General features: G+C 36.2%; 1 protein-coding gene across 1 annotated transcript in view; it reads right to left on the bottom strand.

The window, feature by feature from the left end:
* The window catches only part of LOC107727260 (glucocorticoid receptor), a 72,253-nt gene that overhangs the window by 19,583 nt on the left and 32,910 nt on the right, over positions 1–19,760 (bottom strand). The window contains exons 3-5 of the mRNA XM_016537062.1: positions 5,508–5,674; positions 2,265–2,291; positions 132–248 (exon numbers count right to left, since the gene is read on the bottom strand). Of these exons, the coding sequence (XP_016392548.1) occupies positions 132–248; positions 2,265–2,291; positions 5,508–5,674 (311 nt within the window). The remainder of the gene's footprint in view (positions 1–131; positions 249–2,264; positions 2,292–5,507; positions 5,675–19,760) is intronic.

A 19,760-nucleotide genomic window follows, 5' to 3' on the forward strand; every position in this document is an offset into this window, starting at 1 on the left:
TTGATAAATTATAAAATCCTCTTGACTGCCATTCCTAATTGCATACTGGTTTGCACCCCTGTGCAGTGGCATATAAAGGTCATAAAAATCACTCAAGCAAACCGCTCGTCAAACTATCAGAACATCCTCACCTTCCAAGTTCATGCCGGCCTGAAGACACTTGCGAAAGCGGCATGCCGGGCAGTTTTTCCTTCTTATCTTGTCGATGATGCAATCATTCCTTCCAGCGCAGAGATAGTTGTGCTGCCCTGGAAGAAATATGGGTATTACTCACAGCTTTATGGTGACACATTTGAAAGGATTTAAAGTTACAATAAGCACCTCTGATGTTTTCTTTTACAGCATCACACCCCAAAAAACCCAGACAGAGTTGTATTTACAGCGATAAAGTGACCACTGAATCCATATACTACTGTGTTAGTTGACTGGATTCATAATTATAGTTTTGGCTGAACTATCCCCGTAAAACCCATTACAGCTCCATGCTGTACATATCATGCCAGCAGAACCATCACATCTTTATTCATTCCTATTCGAGAGAATCCAAAACTTCTAAAAGCTTCGAAAAAGCTCTTCCAAGCCAGAAATGTCTGGAATTAGTACAGAATCATAAGCCAAAACAGATGAATAATCAAACGCCACCTCAACCAGTCTACTGCCAACCACTCAGCCAAAGAGCTTTGAGGATTTCTCCATTTGGTGTGGAAACATGCCATCCGACAGTCTGTAGAGACCCAACTTGCAGAATTGTTCATTTTGAAGCATATCAAAGCATCTAATAGCTGAATACAGTATTCAGTGCAGCTAAAAGCGGTTTCTGTGCCTCTTTGTTCTATTTTTCAGCAACCAAAACATTGCCAGGAGGTTTTACTAAAAAGCTATACAGAATCTTCTCTAATTGCTATTTTTACATTTTATTTAATAAATATTCCCAGAACATTCAAGGAACCAAAAACTGACAGCATGGAACTGCATTCAGGTTGTGACAACAGCATTTACATCACGCCTGGATAGAGTTTATTAGCCATAAACCTCACTCAAATTTGTTAGATTTATGGTTAAATTAATCTGTTGCTCTGGCTATCACTACCTTGAAATATTAGGAGTGACTTCTGGATTCAGAACAGTGTGACTTCATACTCTGCATGTCAATCAACTACTTCCTGTCTGATGCTGCTTTGACGGTGTCCTTTAATTGGATTATACCTCAATTAACCTGACTTTGTTTTATTTTACACCCTTACAACCAGAGCTTTCAAATCCATTTCTGTCTGCCTTTCAACGAAATCGATTTTTTTCTGTGCTGAAGCAAAGTCAAGGAAAAATTCACAAAAGCCAATGTATCCTTATCTTCATCCCGCTGACCACCGCTCCGAGCCATTTCTTTTCATTAAAGGTCCGAATAAAACAATAATGTCACGCTCAAACATGTTTAGCAGGCTTGAAGCACTCTGACTCAAGTGTCTTTCCATTAGTCATGGAACAGACACATCAGCAAAACCGGTCAATACTAATGCAGTCATACAGCGACTAGCTGTGGTGCAAGAGAAATCAAGCGAAGTGCAACTATGATGATTATCAGAATGCAAACTAGTGACTAATAACTAGTGCAGTTAACATGCTTTTGGAGAGGGTCAGAAATTAACTGTGTGAAAAATGACACCGCAAGTGACAAAAATAGCCTACATGTATAAAATATTTACTTTATCAGAGGCGAGTGCTGCTGCAATTGCTATTATATGGTGATTTTTGACAAAAAAACATAAGCTCTGAAAAAGAACATAAAACACTCATAAGGTTAGTATCTTGCTATAATCTACTATATGTACGTGCCATTTATTTAGCATATATATTTTAGCAGTGTTCATTGTGTTATGATATCTTGTGCATTAATTTCAGCTTGTTCATACTGAGAATTTATATAAATTGATGAAATTGTTTAACATAATTAACATAACTTGTTTTTTAAGTTTTTATTTGGTCACTATACACACACACACACACATACACATATATATACATATATATATATCCTGATAAAGGTAAATGCCCTTGAAAATCAAGTCCAGCTGGCAATATTGGCTCTTAATAAAAACAGTTAATTTCTGACAGTGTCTGTAGATGATTTCTTTTCCTGCTGTAATGATTGAGCTTCATTGAGTCAGTGTTACTATACTATGAATTATTACTAAAGACAAAAGCATTTTAACACAGGTGCATTGTGGGGCGACAGCAAAAGCATTATTGAAGGTGAATTTATTTACCATCTGCGTTTTGTCGTGCTCTCCATCCTTCACCATTGCCAGAGCAACCGAAGAAATCAGGGAAGAAAAACAAAAATAACAGATATAAATGTTTCAGGTGCTGAAAACACAGCTCAGTTCATGCTGACACAAAATAAGCAAAAGCTATTCATTTCAGTTTGGTTGCAACTATGAAGTTTAAAATATGAAAAATCCTTGGTAACACTTTAATTTAGTGACCAATTCTTACTATTAACTAGTTGCTTATTAGCATGCATATTACAAGCATATTGGCTGTTTATTAGTACTTATAAAGCACATATTAATGCATTATTCTGCATGACCATATTTTAGATCCCATAATGCAGCCCATACCAAAACTTGTTCGGTTGCAACTATGAAGTTTAAAATATGAAAAATCCTTGGTAACACGTTAATTTAGTGACCAATTCTTACTATCAACTAGTTGCTTATTAGCATGCATATTACAAGCATATTGGCTGTTTATTAGTACTTATAAAGCACATATTAATGCATTATTCTGCATGACCATATTTTAGATCCCATAATGCAGCCCATACCAAAACTTAACAAATACCTTACTAACTATTAATAAGCAGCAAATTAGGAGTTTATTGAGGCAAAAGTCATAGTTAATAGTTAGTTAACAGTGAGAATTGGTCCCCAAACTATAGATTAACCAAATCCTCAATGCAGGACCCATTCATATCTGTTATTTTTGCATAAAGGAGACATATTCTTCTTTTCCCTGAAATTCAAGGCTTCTTGCCACAAAAACAAGTCCTGTTTTCACCCTCGCTCTGACCTTTAAACAGTGTCCTAACCAGGCACACAATTATTCTTTACACATTAAACGCTAAAATACTGTGCAATCTGACAAATCATATCTGACATCAGAAATATAAACCAAGTGATTTGCCACTTTAGTCAACGTTAACCAACATTCTTGTTGGTTAAAAAGATTTACATTGACAAGGCAACTTTTGATTATGTGTAAGTTTACTGTGTCATTTGTAACACTGTGCTACTGTACCTTTAAGACGTCTACATGCAAATTACCTCTGTTAATGCAAAACATTATGCAAATTACTTACTGATCATCAGCATATAGCTAATGAAACTTAAATTAAAGAATACCTTATTCATGAGGGTTCATTTTCAACAGAAATGTCCATGGACATTTGAACTATTACCAATCTGTACCAAGAGAAAGGTATATTTTTATTAAATTAGTATGGCTATTTTTACAAATTTTCTTGGCACTCTAGAGTGTAGCAGCACACTTTTAGCAGCCTTGCTTCTAATGCATTCATCTTCAATTAAAAGACTGAAGGCATGAATCAAAATCAACAGCTACCAAATTAATCACATCATTAAAAAAAAGACAAGACTGTTTACCTAACTTTCTTTTATGAAGCAATTAACTATGCATCCCATAAAGCACTGCTTTGATTATGACAATCAAATGGCAGTACACCATGAAACTCTTGACTTAGAATCACTGATTTATGAATAAAAACAACATATTTTAACTTGACAATTGCAAAACATTTAGAATCAAATACTTTTCTAATTTGTGGATTATGGGAAGTTCTTCTCTAGGACTTTGGCAATTACCCATGGTTTCCTATTAATGCAATTGCACTCTGACTTGTGTACATGGCTTCTACAGAAACAGCATCTCTTCAACCTCTGAGCACATGGTGTCTGTTCTGAAAGCTTTACGCATAATCTAATTCCTGAGGTGAAAATGAATTGGATTTTTACTTTTCGAATGCCACTGTCGAGCTCTATAGAGAACGGATGGTAGAGGATGTCAGTGGAGTGGATATTGTAGCAATATCACGCAGGTGGACTCTGTTTCAGTATTCGGATGGAGCATGTGTTAAAACAGGAGGGAATTTTGTCAAGGTGCCAAGCACATGAGCTTTATTGCTGCGTGCTCTTTTTCTAGACATATTCTGTGCTCCAAACATAAGGAAATATCTCATCTCAAAGTAACACCTCTGCAGGAAACCACACTTTGACAATGTGCTTTTTTTTCTGTGTCTAATTAAGGCAAACCTGATCATCTGTATGCTAAGGTTTCAGAAAACCATGACTGATGGAGTAGATCAGAAAAAAAAAATATTCAAAGGATACTGATTAAAGTCACAATCTGTAAGTGCTGGTGTTTATGATTCTATTAGGGGGGGAAAACAGTGGGGTGAAGATTATTCAAAATATAATTTAAACAGTTATTTGTCTTGCAAAAGAAAACAAATGAGAAATATTTCAGACTCTGCACTATTTCTAGGTCACTGATTAGTGACACTGAGCATATGAACTACATTGTACTAAAGGTCAGATGTTCCTGCTTTGACTGAAGCATGAAATGCCCTTGGGAACATTCTCAAATCATGCTGAATAACATGGATCATCACTGCTTCATTGCTTCATCATTGCTTATAATGGCAGCTTCTGCCATTATAAGCAAAGAAATTGATTCAACTTCCATTCAAATTATTACAGTAATATAATTTGTAATAAACCAAAAATATTAACCTAGAAAAATGAAGCATTTTTACTTATATTCTCTGACTTCTAGACCCCCTGCTACTCATTGCTTTTGAACACAAGCAGGAAATGGCTACTAAGGACCACATATTGAGTGATTTACATAATGATTACAATAATAAATCCACCTATCAGGGGATATCAGAATTAATAACAGAGCAATGTATAAGTAAATATGATTAAATCAAGTCAATATAGCCATTTTAAGATTACTGGCTGATTATCTGAATAATTAATCTCAAATTCGACAGTGTACATTTTCTGTTATGAAATACTCCATGAAATATATATTTTTTATTTTTAATAAATGTTTTCCTTTTTCAGCAATTTTCTGTGACACTCATTTGCTACCATAAAATTACTATTAATAGTTCTAAATTTTCCTGTCTGTTTGATGTATTTCCTGTTGAAACGGAAGATTAAATAAAAATTTTAATAGACATTCCAAAAACAAATCACACTTTTAATATGACCTAACAGACATAGACTAAAGTCAATAAAACTCAGTTTTGGGTGGCTATATACCAGCATTTTATCAGCCATCAAATGCTATTTGACAGGACAACCTTGACGGTACATGCAATTCCTTTGTTGTTCACTGCTTAATAAAATGAGATTCAAAGCGTTTATCAGCCCTACTGTCAAAACAGGAACATGAAGGGGTATATGTGTGCCCCGCAGACTCACCCTCTACAGCTCTTTTGAAGAAAACCTTGCAGCTGCCACAGGTGAGCACCCCATAATGACACCCAGAGGCCTCATCGGAGCACACCAGGCAGATCTTATGTGTGTTTCCGCCGGGCTTGACTGATCCAGACGAACTGGAGCTGCTCGCTTCAGGCCTTGCCAAAGAGCTGGAACACAAAAAAATAAGGACAGTTTAAGACATTTCAAATGAAATTAAATATATATAGTTCAATCATGACAACTCTCGGAAGATTTTAGCATGGTGATGCAGCCCTCTACGAACACCTTGGCAATTGAATCGCCATTGGCTAGTAAATTTTTTTGTTTACTCGCCAGACTGATAAATATATACATACACATATACATATATACACACACATACACACACACAAACATATACATACACACATATACACACACATACACACACATACACACACACACACACACACATATATACACACACATATACACACACACACACACACATATACACAAACATACACACACATATATATACATATACATATACATATATATATATATATATATTTGTTTGTTTGTGAAATGGCACAGTTTTATAAATATCTGAAAGTACACTCTTAACATCCTGGCGAGTAAAATCTGAGAATTTATTAGCAATTGGCTAATATTAGACATCATTTAGTCGCCAGAGTGAAGATTTAGTCGCATATGCGAGTGATTTACTCCTAATGTAGAGGGTTGTGATGGATATGGAGCTGGGGAAAGTGGAGTGTTTCAGAGAAACTCTGAGAGCGCGCTGCAGGAATCTCTAGTAAATGCTAGCCAGCCATATAAATGCAAGGCAGTAAGCTCATTGGCTGCATATGCAGCATGAACCAATCAGCTGTGCCAAGTCGTTTAACTCTCTGAATATTACGTTAACAACCCGTCGCCTGCGCCATCTAGAGTTTCATGACTGAACTATATATATAACTTGAATACAATCCAGACCCAGATATTACATTAGATATCAAGTGGCCACCCATCAGAGTATTTAAATTAGTAAATGTTTAGACGACACCATTTTCAACTAAAAAACGAAACGTTTTTATGCATTTTGGCCGTTCATTTACACAACAAGGGTGTTTTTGGGGCCTGAAAAAACAAACTTTTGAAAACAATACAGTTATTATCTCTGTATAAACTACAAAAACATAAAAAAATGTAACATCGCCAACTACTGGCCTGGAAAGAATAATACAGCATTTTTGTTGTTTTCGTGGATCCGTGTGAACGGGGGTCGTTTCGATAACGTTGTCGTCTGTACACAAAATTAAAAAAATAATATATTTTTTTAAATAAATAAATTAAACTTTGTTTTTAATACATTGTTGTCATGTAAACGCACCCTTCGTATTTAAAGTAGCTTGCTTTTACCAAGTGCAATTTGCACTAAAGTAGACAAATTGGACGAAACAAGATTTTCTCCTCCCGTTTTATAGTTGATAAGCCTACTTGTAGGAGTTTCCCTATTTAAATTTAAGTTTTTAAATTAATCACGCAAGGTGATTTACCAAGGTTTGCGTGAGTCAATTTACTGGTATTTGCGCCATTATTTAACGCCCAAAGAAAGCAAGTCTTGCACCTGGGGACTCACTGTCCTGCAAAACTTAGCTAAAATCCTAATCAAAGGATTCACTTGGAAAAACCACAGGCCACGTGTCCTGAGGCAGGTTGGTTAGAAAATTTGCAGGACAGTTGGTCCGCAGGAGCAGGGTTCAAGACCTAGGTCTTAACCCATTTTTGCATCTGTGTTGTTAGTAGATTACACGCACCTGATTATCATCGGTCATTATGGAAATGGATACGCTGGATGTGTCTGTGTTCTTTAATGTGTGTATGTCAGTAGATCACCTGCAGAACTTTCCACTCCCCGCACTTTTATGATAATTTGCCCTGTTTAGTAAAATTAGTAAAACAAAATTCTGACTACTGATACTGATAAGCTGACAATTATTTTCATGTCACATAAATTATATACTTCATGTTAAATAAATTCTAAATAAAATAATTAAAATCATTTATTCTGCATGCTACAAGTGAATTTAGGCATCGACTTTATCATTGCATATTCATAACAATGTTATTAAATGATTTGCGTTTTTAAAGACTGACTTCAAGTGAGTGTTAGATGAGTTATCAAATCGAAATATGTATCCAACATCAACCATTACATTAAAAAATATATAATAATAAGTAATATCAGCTGACAACAGAAATTGTACCAATATATAATGCATACTTAAAGAAAAGAAATTTGTGATGCTATATATATTTTCTTATCTTCAGACTATGATTCCAGCCCAAACACACGTCGAAGGATTTAAAGCGTTTGATATTCTGAGATGATTTTATAACACATTATTTCATGCATCTCCTAACAATGAGGTGTGTGTTTCTATGTTTCTGTGTACCTAGCTGTTTTAAAGTCCCCCTGCAGACACTAATTGTATCCCTTAAAACTCATCTTTGACAATCATAATTACATATTTAAATGTTTTTTCCCCCCCATAAAAGTAATTTATGTCTTAAAATGGCTTGAATATAACTCTACACCTTTACCTCTTTTAGGGCCAGATTTACTAAATAGGGCAAATTAGAGCGAGAGCGCAATTCCAAAAAAAGCGCTAATGGAAGTGGACATTGTGATTTACTGACAATGCACAAATTAAAGAACACAGATGCAGCCAGATCATTTCCATAATGACCAACACAATCTACCAAGAGCAGCGCAAATTAGCGTCTGCTTTAAGACATGCTTTTTTGGAGCTTTAAATAATGGCGCAAATACCAGTAATTTGACGAGCGCAAACGTTAGTAAATTGCATTGCGTGATACATTTTAAAGGGGTCATATGATGCGATTTCAAGTTTTCCTTTCTCTTTGGAGTGTTACAAACTGTTCATGAATAGATAAGATCCCCAAAGTTGCAAAGACTAAAGTCTCAAACCCAAAGAGATATTCTTTATAAAAGTTAAGACTGGTCCACGCCCTCCTAAAACGGCTCATTTAAACACGCCCCCACATGTCTACATCACGATGTGGGAAGATTTGCATAACGCCGCCCAAAGCCAATCACAACGCACTGGATAGCTGGCCAATCAGAGCACACCTCGCCTTCAGAACGATGAGTTTTGTAAAAATCGACACGTTTCAGAAAGGCGGGGCATAGAGGAGAAACAATAATATACAGTATGTGGAAAATAATGCGTTTTTTTAACCTTAACCCGCTTAAACACATTTCATTACACCAAATACATAAAAAAATAATGTTCTTTTTTAGCAACGTCATATGACCCCTTTAATACTCTCCTCTCACAGATTTTGCATCTGAAAGGGAAACTCCTACAAATGCATATTCAATAAGGTCAGGCGTAAAAATAACTGTGTCCAAGCCTTTTCAGTAGGGCTGGTCGATAATTCGATAACGATAATTATTGCGGTATAATTTCCCTTGATAAAACGATATGAAGAGTTTGATAAATGTAAATGTTCGAATGTTGATGCACCAAAAGCTGAACGAAACATCGCGACTCATTTGAATCGCGCCACACGGACCATTTATCCGCTCGGATCAAAGTTCAAACTGCCGTGCGGTGTGAGCTCACTAGAGCAGATGCATTTACTGAGTAACTTTACTCGGTCACGTGAGCACTAAACAGCGCTGTGAGATCCAGTGTGAAGCGCGACTAGAGCTATGAACACAAATGACTCGGTGATTTAAACTAGTTTAAAGCCAAACAGGAGAAACACTGTGTGCAACGAGACAGTCAGAAGGCTTTTCAATCTACACGTCGCTATCATTTACCATGGATTTACTGTAGTAACACTCACTGCACCATGGTATTGTGGCAGAAATGTGGGATATTCACGATGAATTTTATTGCAGGAGTAATGGTATATAATTATAGTATGTATTTGTGATTAAGCTATAGCTTGTGTGCATTTATACTGAATATTTTTAGACTACTGTTTTTCATACAAATAGGCTACTTAAAAACAATATAGTTATATTTTTACCATGGTATTGAGGTGCTATATTGTGTGGTTTTAACTGTGTTTATCATGATTTAAATGTATGCTACTATGGGAGACCAATGCTTAATAAAAAAACTTTAAAAAAACTTGGTCAGGATAAATTTTACCGTATAAAACTGAGGTTGCTACAATTTTTACAGATGTTACAGATTTTGAGAATGAACAAATATTTACCTCTGCATCCTAACTCAAGCTACTATCAAATGTGCATTTCTAAGAGACAAAAAAAAAGTGATATTATTATTAATATTATCAGGCAACCAAAACCTGTTTCTTGATTTGAAAAATTATCACTCATTAGAACATGCAGAAACTAATGAATGAATTAATTAATTAATGGTCTGGTTTCTACAACTTTCACTTTGGGGCAAAAATCTGTCTTTAAACTTGAAAGAAATAAAGATTTGACATGTATCGTAATAATTATCGATATCGACTGATATGGAAAATATGGAAAAATTTTTTTTGGCCATATCGCCCAGCCCTACTTTTCAGTGCTAATTCTTCACTGTGCGTCTTGTGCGTCTTTTGACAGTACTATTTTAACGCCAAAAGACAGTTTGCGCTGGCACAAGCTGTTAGTAAATCTTGCCCTTAGTGTACACGGATCCATGAATATGCTAACTATCACTCATTCATTTATAGTTTACTTTTATCTGTTGTCTGAGACGTCGTTGTCATGACACGTTGCTATGGGTTGCGTCTTGATTCAGACTTGACTGACAGACTGGCGTTCTGCCACAGCGAGCTTCATGCTTTCTAACCTTATCTTCATTTTATGTTGCAATTACTCTGCTTATTATACATATAAAATACAAGAAGTTTACATCAAACAGTCCATATTAATTATTGTGACCACAAAGTCTGTTTACAATGTCTACCATTGTAGCATATTAACAGTACATCTGCCAATGTCTGTATAAAGTGTATATATACAGTACACAGAGAGAGTGTATCTTGTATATACATATATATGCATCATACATATATTTCTTTTACTCTCTGCACAACTCTCTATACACTCTGTATAATTGAAGTGTGCACCAAACATACATTCCTATAGGAACATACAGTACAACTATCGGATCGTGACTCGGATCGGATTGGGGGAACAGATATCAACAGATATGTCTGTGATTGGCTACACTGCTCATCACTGCAAAAACACGCTGTAAATAAAAACCTATGACCAGTGGATGAAAAGTCCCGTCCCGCAGGTTGATGGGATAAGTTACATGTTTGTGACGGGCAGTTTCAAAACATATTTCTGAGACTGTCTTTTTTTACACCACAGTTTTAAGGAGAAAATGCTCAACAATGGTGTTGACTGATGAATTAGTACATGGTTTGTCTCCAAGCACTTTAAGAACACCTGACAGACAGACATGTAAACAACGCTAAAAACTTGATTTTCACTACGGGGGGTTTTAAAAATCTGTTCAGATTTAAAAATGTGTGTAGAGCAATCCAGCATTTAGTGTTCAACATGATGCCATCTGAGGTTAACACTACTAATTAGCTGGCAGGAGATGCTCAGGACAGCTAATAATCATTGGCGGCATAGTGCCACAAAGCCACTGGTAGTCAACAACTGTTGGAGCGATTTCACTCTCCCGATACAGCTTCATTTGTGATGGTTTACCTCTTTGATGATCTGCTTTTGGTATTACAAATCCCTGACACCTTTGATATTATTATTATTAATATTATCAGGCAACCCAAACCTGTTTCTTGATTTGAAACAATATCACTCATTAGAACATGCAAAAACTAAGAAATTAATTAGTCTATTTAGATATTTATTTTGAATGAATGAATTAATTAATTAATGGTCTGGTTTCTACAACTTTCACTTTGGGGCAAAAATCTGTCTTTAAACTTGAAAGAAATAAAGATTTGACATGTATCGTAATAATTATCGATATCGACTGATATGGAAAAAATTGTGATATTTTTTTTGGCCATATCGCCCAGCCCTACTTTTCAGTGCTAATTCTTCACTGTGCGTCTTTAGTAAATCCTGACAGTACTATTTTAACGCCAAAAGACAGTTTGCGCTGGCACAAGCTGTTAGTAAATCTTGCCCTTAGTGTACACGGATCCATGAATATGCTAACTATCACTCATTCATTTATAGTTTACTTTTATCTGTTGTCTGAGACGTCGTTGTCATGACACGTTGCTATGGGTTGCGTCTTGATTCAGACTTGACTGACAGACTGGCGTTCTGCCACAGCGAGCTTCATGCTTTCTAACCTTATCTTCATTTTATGTTGCAATTACTCTGCTTATTATACATATAAAATACAAGAAGTTTACATCAAACAGTCCATATTAATTATTGTGACCACAAAGTCTGTTTACAATGTCTACCATTGTAGCATATTAACAGTACATCTGCCAATGTCTGTATAAAGTGTATATATACAGTACACAGAGAGAGTGTATCTTGTATATACATATATATGCATCATACATATATTTCTTTTACTCTCTGCACAACTCTCTATACACTCTGTATAATTGAAGTGTGCACCAAACATACATTCCTATAGGAACATACAGTACAACTATCGGATCGTGACTCGGATCGGATTGGGGGAACAGATATCAACAGATATGTCTGTGATTGGCTACACTGCTCATCACTGCAAAAACACGCTGTAAATAAAAACCTATGACCAGCGGATGAAAAGTCCCGTCCCGCAGGTTGATGGGATAAGTTACATGTTTGTGACGGGCAGTTTCAAAACATATTTCTGAGACTGTCTTTTTTTACACCACAGTTTTAAGGAGAAAATGCTCAACAATGGTGTTGACTGATGAATTAGTACATGGTTTGTCTCCAAGCACTTTAAGAACACCTGACAGACAGACATGTAAACAACGCTAAAAACTTGATTTTCACTACGGGGGGTTTTAAAAATCTGTTCAGATTTAAAAATGTGTGTAGAGCAATCCAGCATTTAGTGTTCAACATGATGCCATCTGAGGTTAACACTACTAATTAGCTGGCAGGAGATGCTCAGGACAGCTAATAATCATTGGCGGCATAGTGCCACAAAGCCACTGGTAGTCAACAACTGTTGGAGCGATTTCACTCTCCCGATACAGCTTCATTTGTGATGGTTTACCTCTTTGATGATCTGCTTTTGGTATTACAAATCCCTGACACCTTCTCATGTAACCAGAACTGTCTCGCAGGTTAGCCAACATGCCACACGCTGCCATATTTAGCTCCCATCTGCATGAAAACATTAAGCCATTTGTCAGCTGATCGACAGGCTATTCAGAGCAGAGAAATATGCTGTTACAAATAAGTAATACCTTCCCACCCATTTAAAGAACTACACCAATTGCAATAAGGGTTTCAGGTTTCAGAATACTGTACACCAGGCCCCACGTTTAGCTCTCAAGAATGCTTGTATTCTCAAGCCCAACAAGTCTGACCTAAAGTTAGGTCTGTGGTTAGACTAGAAGGGTGACTAGAAAGATGACACTGGTTATAAACCGGTGAGGCAGGCTGGACAAAATCAATCAGTAGGACAAGCAATCGCTTCCTTTAAACATTTTTCTCTCCCTGTGAGTTACAAATGCTTATCAATCCAAGGACTGTGTTTAAGGTTTTTGATGATATTTTGGAAGCATCCGTTTCCAGATCCAGTCGCTACAATTCTTTGCAGCAATGATCCGGACAAACCTGTGGTGTGTATGGCTAGGAATTGACATATACAAAGTGCATTTCAGAAATACTTACTGTGCGTTTCCAGGTTGATGGAAACAGTACTAAGTGAAAGTAAGAAAAATATTAAACCCTAATAAATCTTATGTAGTCAAAACTTTTGCTTTAACTGTTAAAAGTAAAAATGTACAATAGTTAAGTTAAGCAGCTTTGTCTAATGGGTGAATAATTGCATTTGTACTAGGGCATTCAAATTGATTAATCGCGATTAATCGCATCCAAAATAAAAGTGTGTGTTTACATAATATGTGAACTGTGTATTTTTATATATGTATACACACATACCTGCATATATTTGAGAAGTATATGTAATATATATTTATATATGTAAACACAAACCCTTATTTTGGATGCGATTAATCGATTTGACAGCCCTAATATGTACTTTTTTCCATTATCCATTAATGTTATTAAATTCCATATTAATGGTATTAAAATTTATTTTGAACTGCAAAACAATTAATGACAGTATTAATGTCATATGTGTTATTCTCCATCAGTAACGTCTGTGAGTAATTTACGTAGTAACGAGTAACGAGTAACGTTTCCATGGGAACGCAAGTACACATAGGAACGCATATTGAGAAAAACTCCCATGCTTTAAATTGTTGGCTGTCATGTGAAAGAGACGTGCTGAGCCAGTAAATGCGTCAACTTCAGCTCTACACTGAAGTACAATTTTCCCAATTTTAAATGTTGATATTATGGAGGGCCGCCACAAATAAATCAATGTATGGGAAACACTGGGTAGTATTATGAAAACAGCACTAGCATAACTGCCACTTTATGTACAGTACTAATATTATTTGCTCATATTTTAAACAAAGTTATATCAGCAGTAACTCAAACAAACAAGAACTGCAATGCTTCACACTGCACAAGACTAACACTGTAGTTTGCACTGATGCTAGACTTATTATTAAGAGTCTGATCTTTTGGTTTGCATCCATCAAGTTTCAAATAAAAAGAGAAAAGAATCAAATGAGAATGCAAATGAAAAGTAACACAATTCACTGCATTAAGATTTAATTTCTTATTTTAAAATTAAATTAAATTAAAATTAAATGTATGCATTTAGCAGACGCTTTTATCCAAGCGACTTACAGTGCATTCAGGCTATACATTTTTTACCAGTATGTGTGTTCCCTGGGAATTGAACCCACGACCTTTTGCGCTGCTAACGCAATGCTCTACCACTGAGCCACAGGAACACATTTTCTTATTATAAGTTAAAATTCAGCAGAATGCATTACATTCAGTAACAGCTGATTAAATGGTGTTGTGATACTTAAGCAGGTCTGTATCCAGACAACCCTAGTTAGTACACCAATTATGAATGACATGTGTTTGTACTAGATCAGTCATATTCTAAATTGTGTAACATTTTTGCTGGTTTGCACAAATCAACAAATTACTCTAATACTGAGAGTTATAATCCGATGCTGCCAAACCGAGGTCGTGCCTGCAGGGTTTGTGGATTTTTCCCCGCAGGATTTTTGGGATTTCGATTTGAGCTCCATTCAGCAGGTGGTGTGTGACTGTCAGCCTGTCCTCTTCTTGATTCATTTCCTTCTACTCTCGGCTTGCATAACAGTCCTTTGAGAAACTGAGACTTCTCGACACAAACACACACAGCTCCACACCATGAGAATGCAGTTCAATGACCTCAGCAATTCGATGCCGCCTCCATGTTTGCAGGCCGAGGAGAAAAGTGCAACGATCATAACCCGTGTCTGTGCTAACTACACACTTCAAAACTTTAACTATGAACTGCTGAAGTGTTTTGGCACCACTGATGGTGGAAAAAAAATGCTAATTTGTTTGTGCCTCCATGAAACTCTAAAACACTTCCCAGACTGAAACGTTTCATTGTGTTCTAATAGTAAGTCTCTGAGGGCTGAACGTACGTACGCTGAACGTACGTAGGGCTGGGCACAATGGCAGGTCGTGTGTTTCTTCCATGGCCATTTTGTGGACATTTCTGGCAATGTAGACTCAAGAAAGCACACTCCCTTAAGTCATTTTTCACACTCTCACTAGTTAATTTAATGAGTCTCGGTCACGCGCTGTGAGATCCAGTGTGAAGCGCTTGAATTCAGCAAAGAACACAAATAACTCAGTGATTTAAACTAGTTTAAAGTCGGATGAAACAGTGCTGACAAACAGCAGAAACACTGTGCACAATGATACAGTCAGAAGGCTTTTCAATCTACAAATCGCCATCATTTACCATCGATTTGTAGTAACAGTATTGTGGCAGAACTATGGATTATTCATATTGAATTTTATTGCCCAAATGATAGAGTAACGAGTCTACATTACATGTGATCCCCATTTCCTATATGAGGTGCTCCTTCCTCTCTCACTGTTTATTTTTGGGAGACGTTCCTCAGAGCAAGATGTTAAAAGATACTCTTCTCCAAGAACCAAGCACACTAGCAGATACAGCTGAGCACACACGCTCCTCGGTGACATGACACATCCTGAGATTCTTGAAGAGGAACATTTTGAAACATTTCTCGCAAACTGAACATGTACCAAATCTACTAAGTAGATATATTTGGGAAATTGGACCTGACATGTGGTATACAGTCGGTGCATTCACAGAAACGTGCCGCTCGTCTCAATTCTCTGAAGTACAAGACACAAGTAAGAGCCATGTGTTTAATAAATTATAATAACATTAGCCTTTTGCCTGAGGCAAAGTGTCTGATCCAAACAATGCCTTAACCAACTTGCTAATGTGCAAAAACTATTTTGTTAAATCAAATTGGAAAATTTTACAGCTATTAGACCCAAAACACCAATAATAAAAAAAATTTAAAAAATAAAAAAAATGTTGAGAGTCCTTCAGCAGGACCTTTTTTATCTTCATTCTTAAGAGCAACTCCATGCGAATTGGTAATATGGTAAGGATACGGGGAAGTCGTGGCCTAATGGTTCGAGAGTCAGACTCGTAACCCAAAGGTTGCGAGTTCGAGTCTCAGATCCGGCAGGAATTGTAGGTGGGGGGAGTGAATGTACAGCACTCTCTTCCACCTTCAATACCACTACTGAGGTGCCCTTGAGCAAGGCACCGAACCCCCAACTGCTCCCCGGGCGCCGCAGCATAAATGGCTGCCCACTGCTCCGGGTGTGTGTTCACTGTTGTGTATGTGCATTAGGATGGGTTAAATGCAGAGCACTAATTCCGAGTATGGGTAACCATACTTGGCCACATGTCACGTCACTACTGTATGAATTTTTGGTCAAATGGAGAGGCCGTTATCACTGAGACTGCTCGTCCAACAGGAAAGGCTTGTTTCATAACAGCCATATTTGCAAATTGCTGAGAAATTACCCCCCAAAAGATCATTTAAAGGAATGTTTGTGTTAAATGAGAAAAAAGGCTTTAGAAAGAAATATCTTGATTCAACATAGAATTTATTAGACAAACTTTTAAGGCTACCACGTGGACATAATATTGTTTTCAGAAGCTGCCTCTGAAGTGACATTTAGGTATATTTACAAAGACTGTTCAAAGAAGGCATGAATGCATTTATTACACTGCAATTAGAATTGCAAAACTAGTGCTAGGAAATTGGGTAACACTTTTACAATAAGGTTCCATTTGTTAACTATACTTACCCCTTTAGGCGCCAGGGTTTTTTGGAAAAATGCTGGATTTTGACATCAAGATTTCAAAAGCTTGTGGCTTGAAAGGGCTTAAAGATATAGATCTACTGTAAATTAGAAAAATGTTGGGCATGATCGAAAGTTTATGTGGGGTGTAAATATACTCATCTAATTTGCATATTATGACGTCATCAGGGGGCGGCCCTCTAGAATGTCATAATATTCAGGAAATAGTAGATATTGAATTGATGTTTGTCTTTTTATCCTCATTCCAAATGATGAAATATTAGATATTGAATTGATGTTTGAACTTATGTTTTTGTTTTTTGTCTTTTTATCCTCGTTCCAAATGATCAGAACAGAGGAAACCAACAATAAAACAGGAGAAAGTACTAAATTATTACTATATTACTATACTATATAGTAGTAAAACGCATGTGATTCACTTGCTCTGCTCTTTCCTCAAACACTTTGAACAGGAACATGACGTCATTTTGGTCTAGAATCGAAGTACTACATGTCTGCCATCTAGTGGTAGGGAATACAAATGAGATATTACACCATATTAGGAACTACAGTCTATTTGATTAAGTATGACGTCTTGTCACAATTTTGCGACTTTGGCGCTAAGAGGGTTAATGCATTAAATAACATTAACTAACAATGAGCAATATATTTGTTACAATATTTATTAATCTTTGTTAAAGTTATTAGAATCAACATTAACTAAGATTAATAAATGCTTTCAAAGTATTTTTCATTGTTAGTCTATGTTAACTAATGTTAACCAATGGAACCTTATTGTAAAGTGTTACTGGAAATTGAGTTTGAAATGGGCATTAAAAAATTTATATTGAAATATGATTTTTTTTTTTTAAATGAGATGATATTTTAAATATGAAACTATGTCGGATTTTCGTGACCATATTCAGACAATGCTGGCAAAAAGTTATCAGAAGATTTTTGACAGACCAAACCATTCTTATATATTGCATCAACAAATTCGACAAAGAGCCTGCCAAAATGGAAGTTAGCCTATAATTCCTCTCATTACAAGCCTGACCTGAAGGAACGTGCACCGTTTCAGCACAGCGCCAACTACTGGTCAAGAGTCATTTTTGCCAATAACAGTTTGGGCAAAATTTTTTTGGTCTCATTAGACTCAGTGTGGTATCAAGCAATACCTGATTTTCTCATGTCGGCCATTTAGAATTTTGTAGTAAAATGCTATATTTACTTATATACTTGATGCTTGTGGCTTCGACATCATGCCATAAAAAACCTATGAAGTTCTGGGCCATCAAAAGATATAACAAAATTTACAAAACTTCTTACAGCTTTTTTAAATTTTGTCCGATGGCCATCATTCTCACTTGTTCGAAAGCAATAGTATATGCATTTCGACAGTCATTTTGTCAAATGCATGAAAGTAAATTATGAAAGTAAAAATAATTTAATGGGGAAAATATTGCCTCATAGTTGAAAAGATCATTTCTGTCACTGCTGTGAACTGACCACCACACAAAATCCCAGAAAATATAGAGATACAGTGACCTCCACTAATATTGGCACCCTTGGTAAATATGAGCAAAGGCGGCTACATTGTTTATCTTTTTGATATTTCATTTAAAAAATTCAAAATTCTATAATTCACATTATTCTCCAATGCATGTTGGCCACAATTATCGATACCCCTAGAAATTCTTATGAGTGAAATATCTCTGAAGTAGGGATGTCAACGATTAATCGATGATCGATTAATTGTCGATAAGAGATGCAACCCGTGACGGGATAGGAAACAATCAACAAAGTAAAATGATCTCAAACGAGCTCTCTTCATTTTATCAAATGATCATAATCACATCTATTCATTTTACAATCCTGCTACTAGCATTTTATTCAGACTAAATCCCCTTTAAATCGGGTGAGAAAGCGGTGTTTTTTTTTTTTTTTTACTTTTGCACATCCTGTCATGCCGGGCTGCATAGACGCATTTTGCAGCATTAAGGTTAACGATTAATCGATTAATTGTTCGTTAATTTAAACGACGAAAATTGACATCCCTACTCTGAAGTATATTCCCATTCTTATTTACGTTTTTTTTAGCACACCAGGGTGACTAGCAGCATGAAACTGTCCAGCCATGACTTCCTGTTCCACAGGATTACAAATATGAGGGACACAAAGGCCAAATTCCCTTAATCATCCATCACAAGGAGTAAAACCAAAGAATATAGTTCTGATGTGCAGAACAAGATTGTAGAGCTTCACAAAATAGAAAGTGGCTGTAAGAAAAGAGATAAAGCATTTAAAATCCCCATTTCCACTATCAGGGCAATAATTAAGATGTTCCAATCAACTAAAGATGTTACAAATATGCCTGGAAGAGGACGTGTGTCTATATTGTCCTAATGTGCAGTGAGGAGGAGAGTTTGAGTGGCCAAAGACTCTCCAAGGATCACAGCTGGAGAATTTCAGAGAGTTAAGTCTTGGGGTCAGAAAGCATATATATATATATATATTTTAAACAGTCTGAGTAAATACATCTAAATGGCACTTTCGATGCAGCTTCTGTGTTTCCTCTGCAGTGGAAAGATGGAGTTTGTTGATGGTAACAACCATACAGTGTATATATATACACTATATGGTTGTTACCATTCAAACAAAATCAGTATCAACAAACTCCATCTTTCCACTGCAGAGGAAACACAGAAGCTGCATACTGAATCATTGAGTCTTTCAAAAATGCTGAATCATTCAGTAACGAAACACTGTTTTGTGTTGCTCGGAGATGCGCGACTGTTCTGCTGTAGCTTTGCTTAGAACTATTTTCG

The sequence above is a fragment of the Sinocyclocheilus rhinocerous genome, unplaced genomic scaffold (assembly GCF_001515625.1).
Source record: "Sinocyclocheilus rhinocerous isolate Xijiao unplaced genomic scaffold, SAMN03320098_v1.1 scaffold95, whole genome shotgun sequence".
NCBI classification, from domain to species: Eukaryota; Metazoa; Chordata; class Actinopteri; order Cypriniformes; family Cyprinidae; genus Sinocyclocheilus; species Sinocyclocheilus rhinocerous.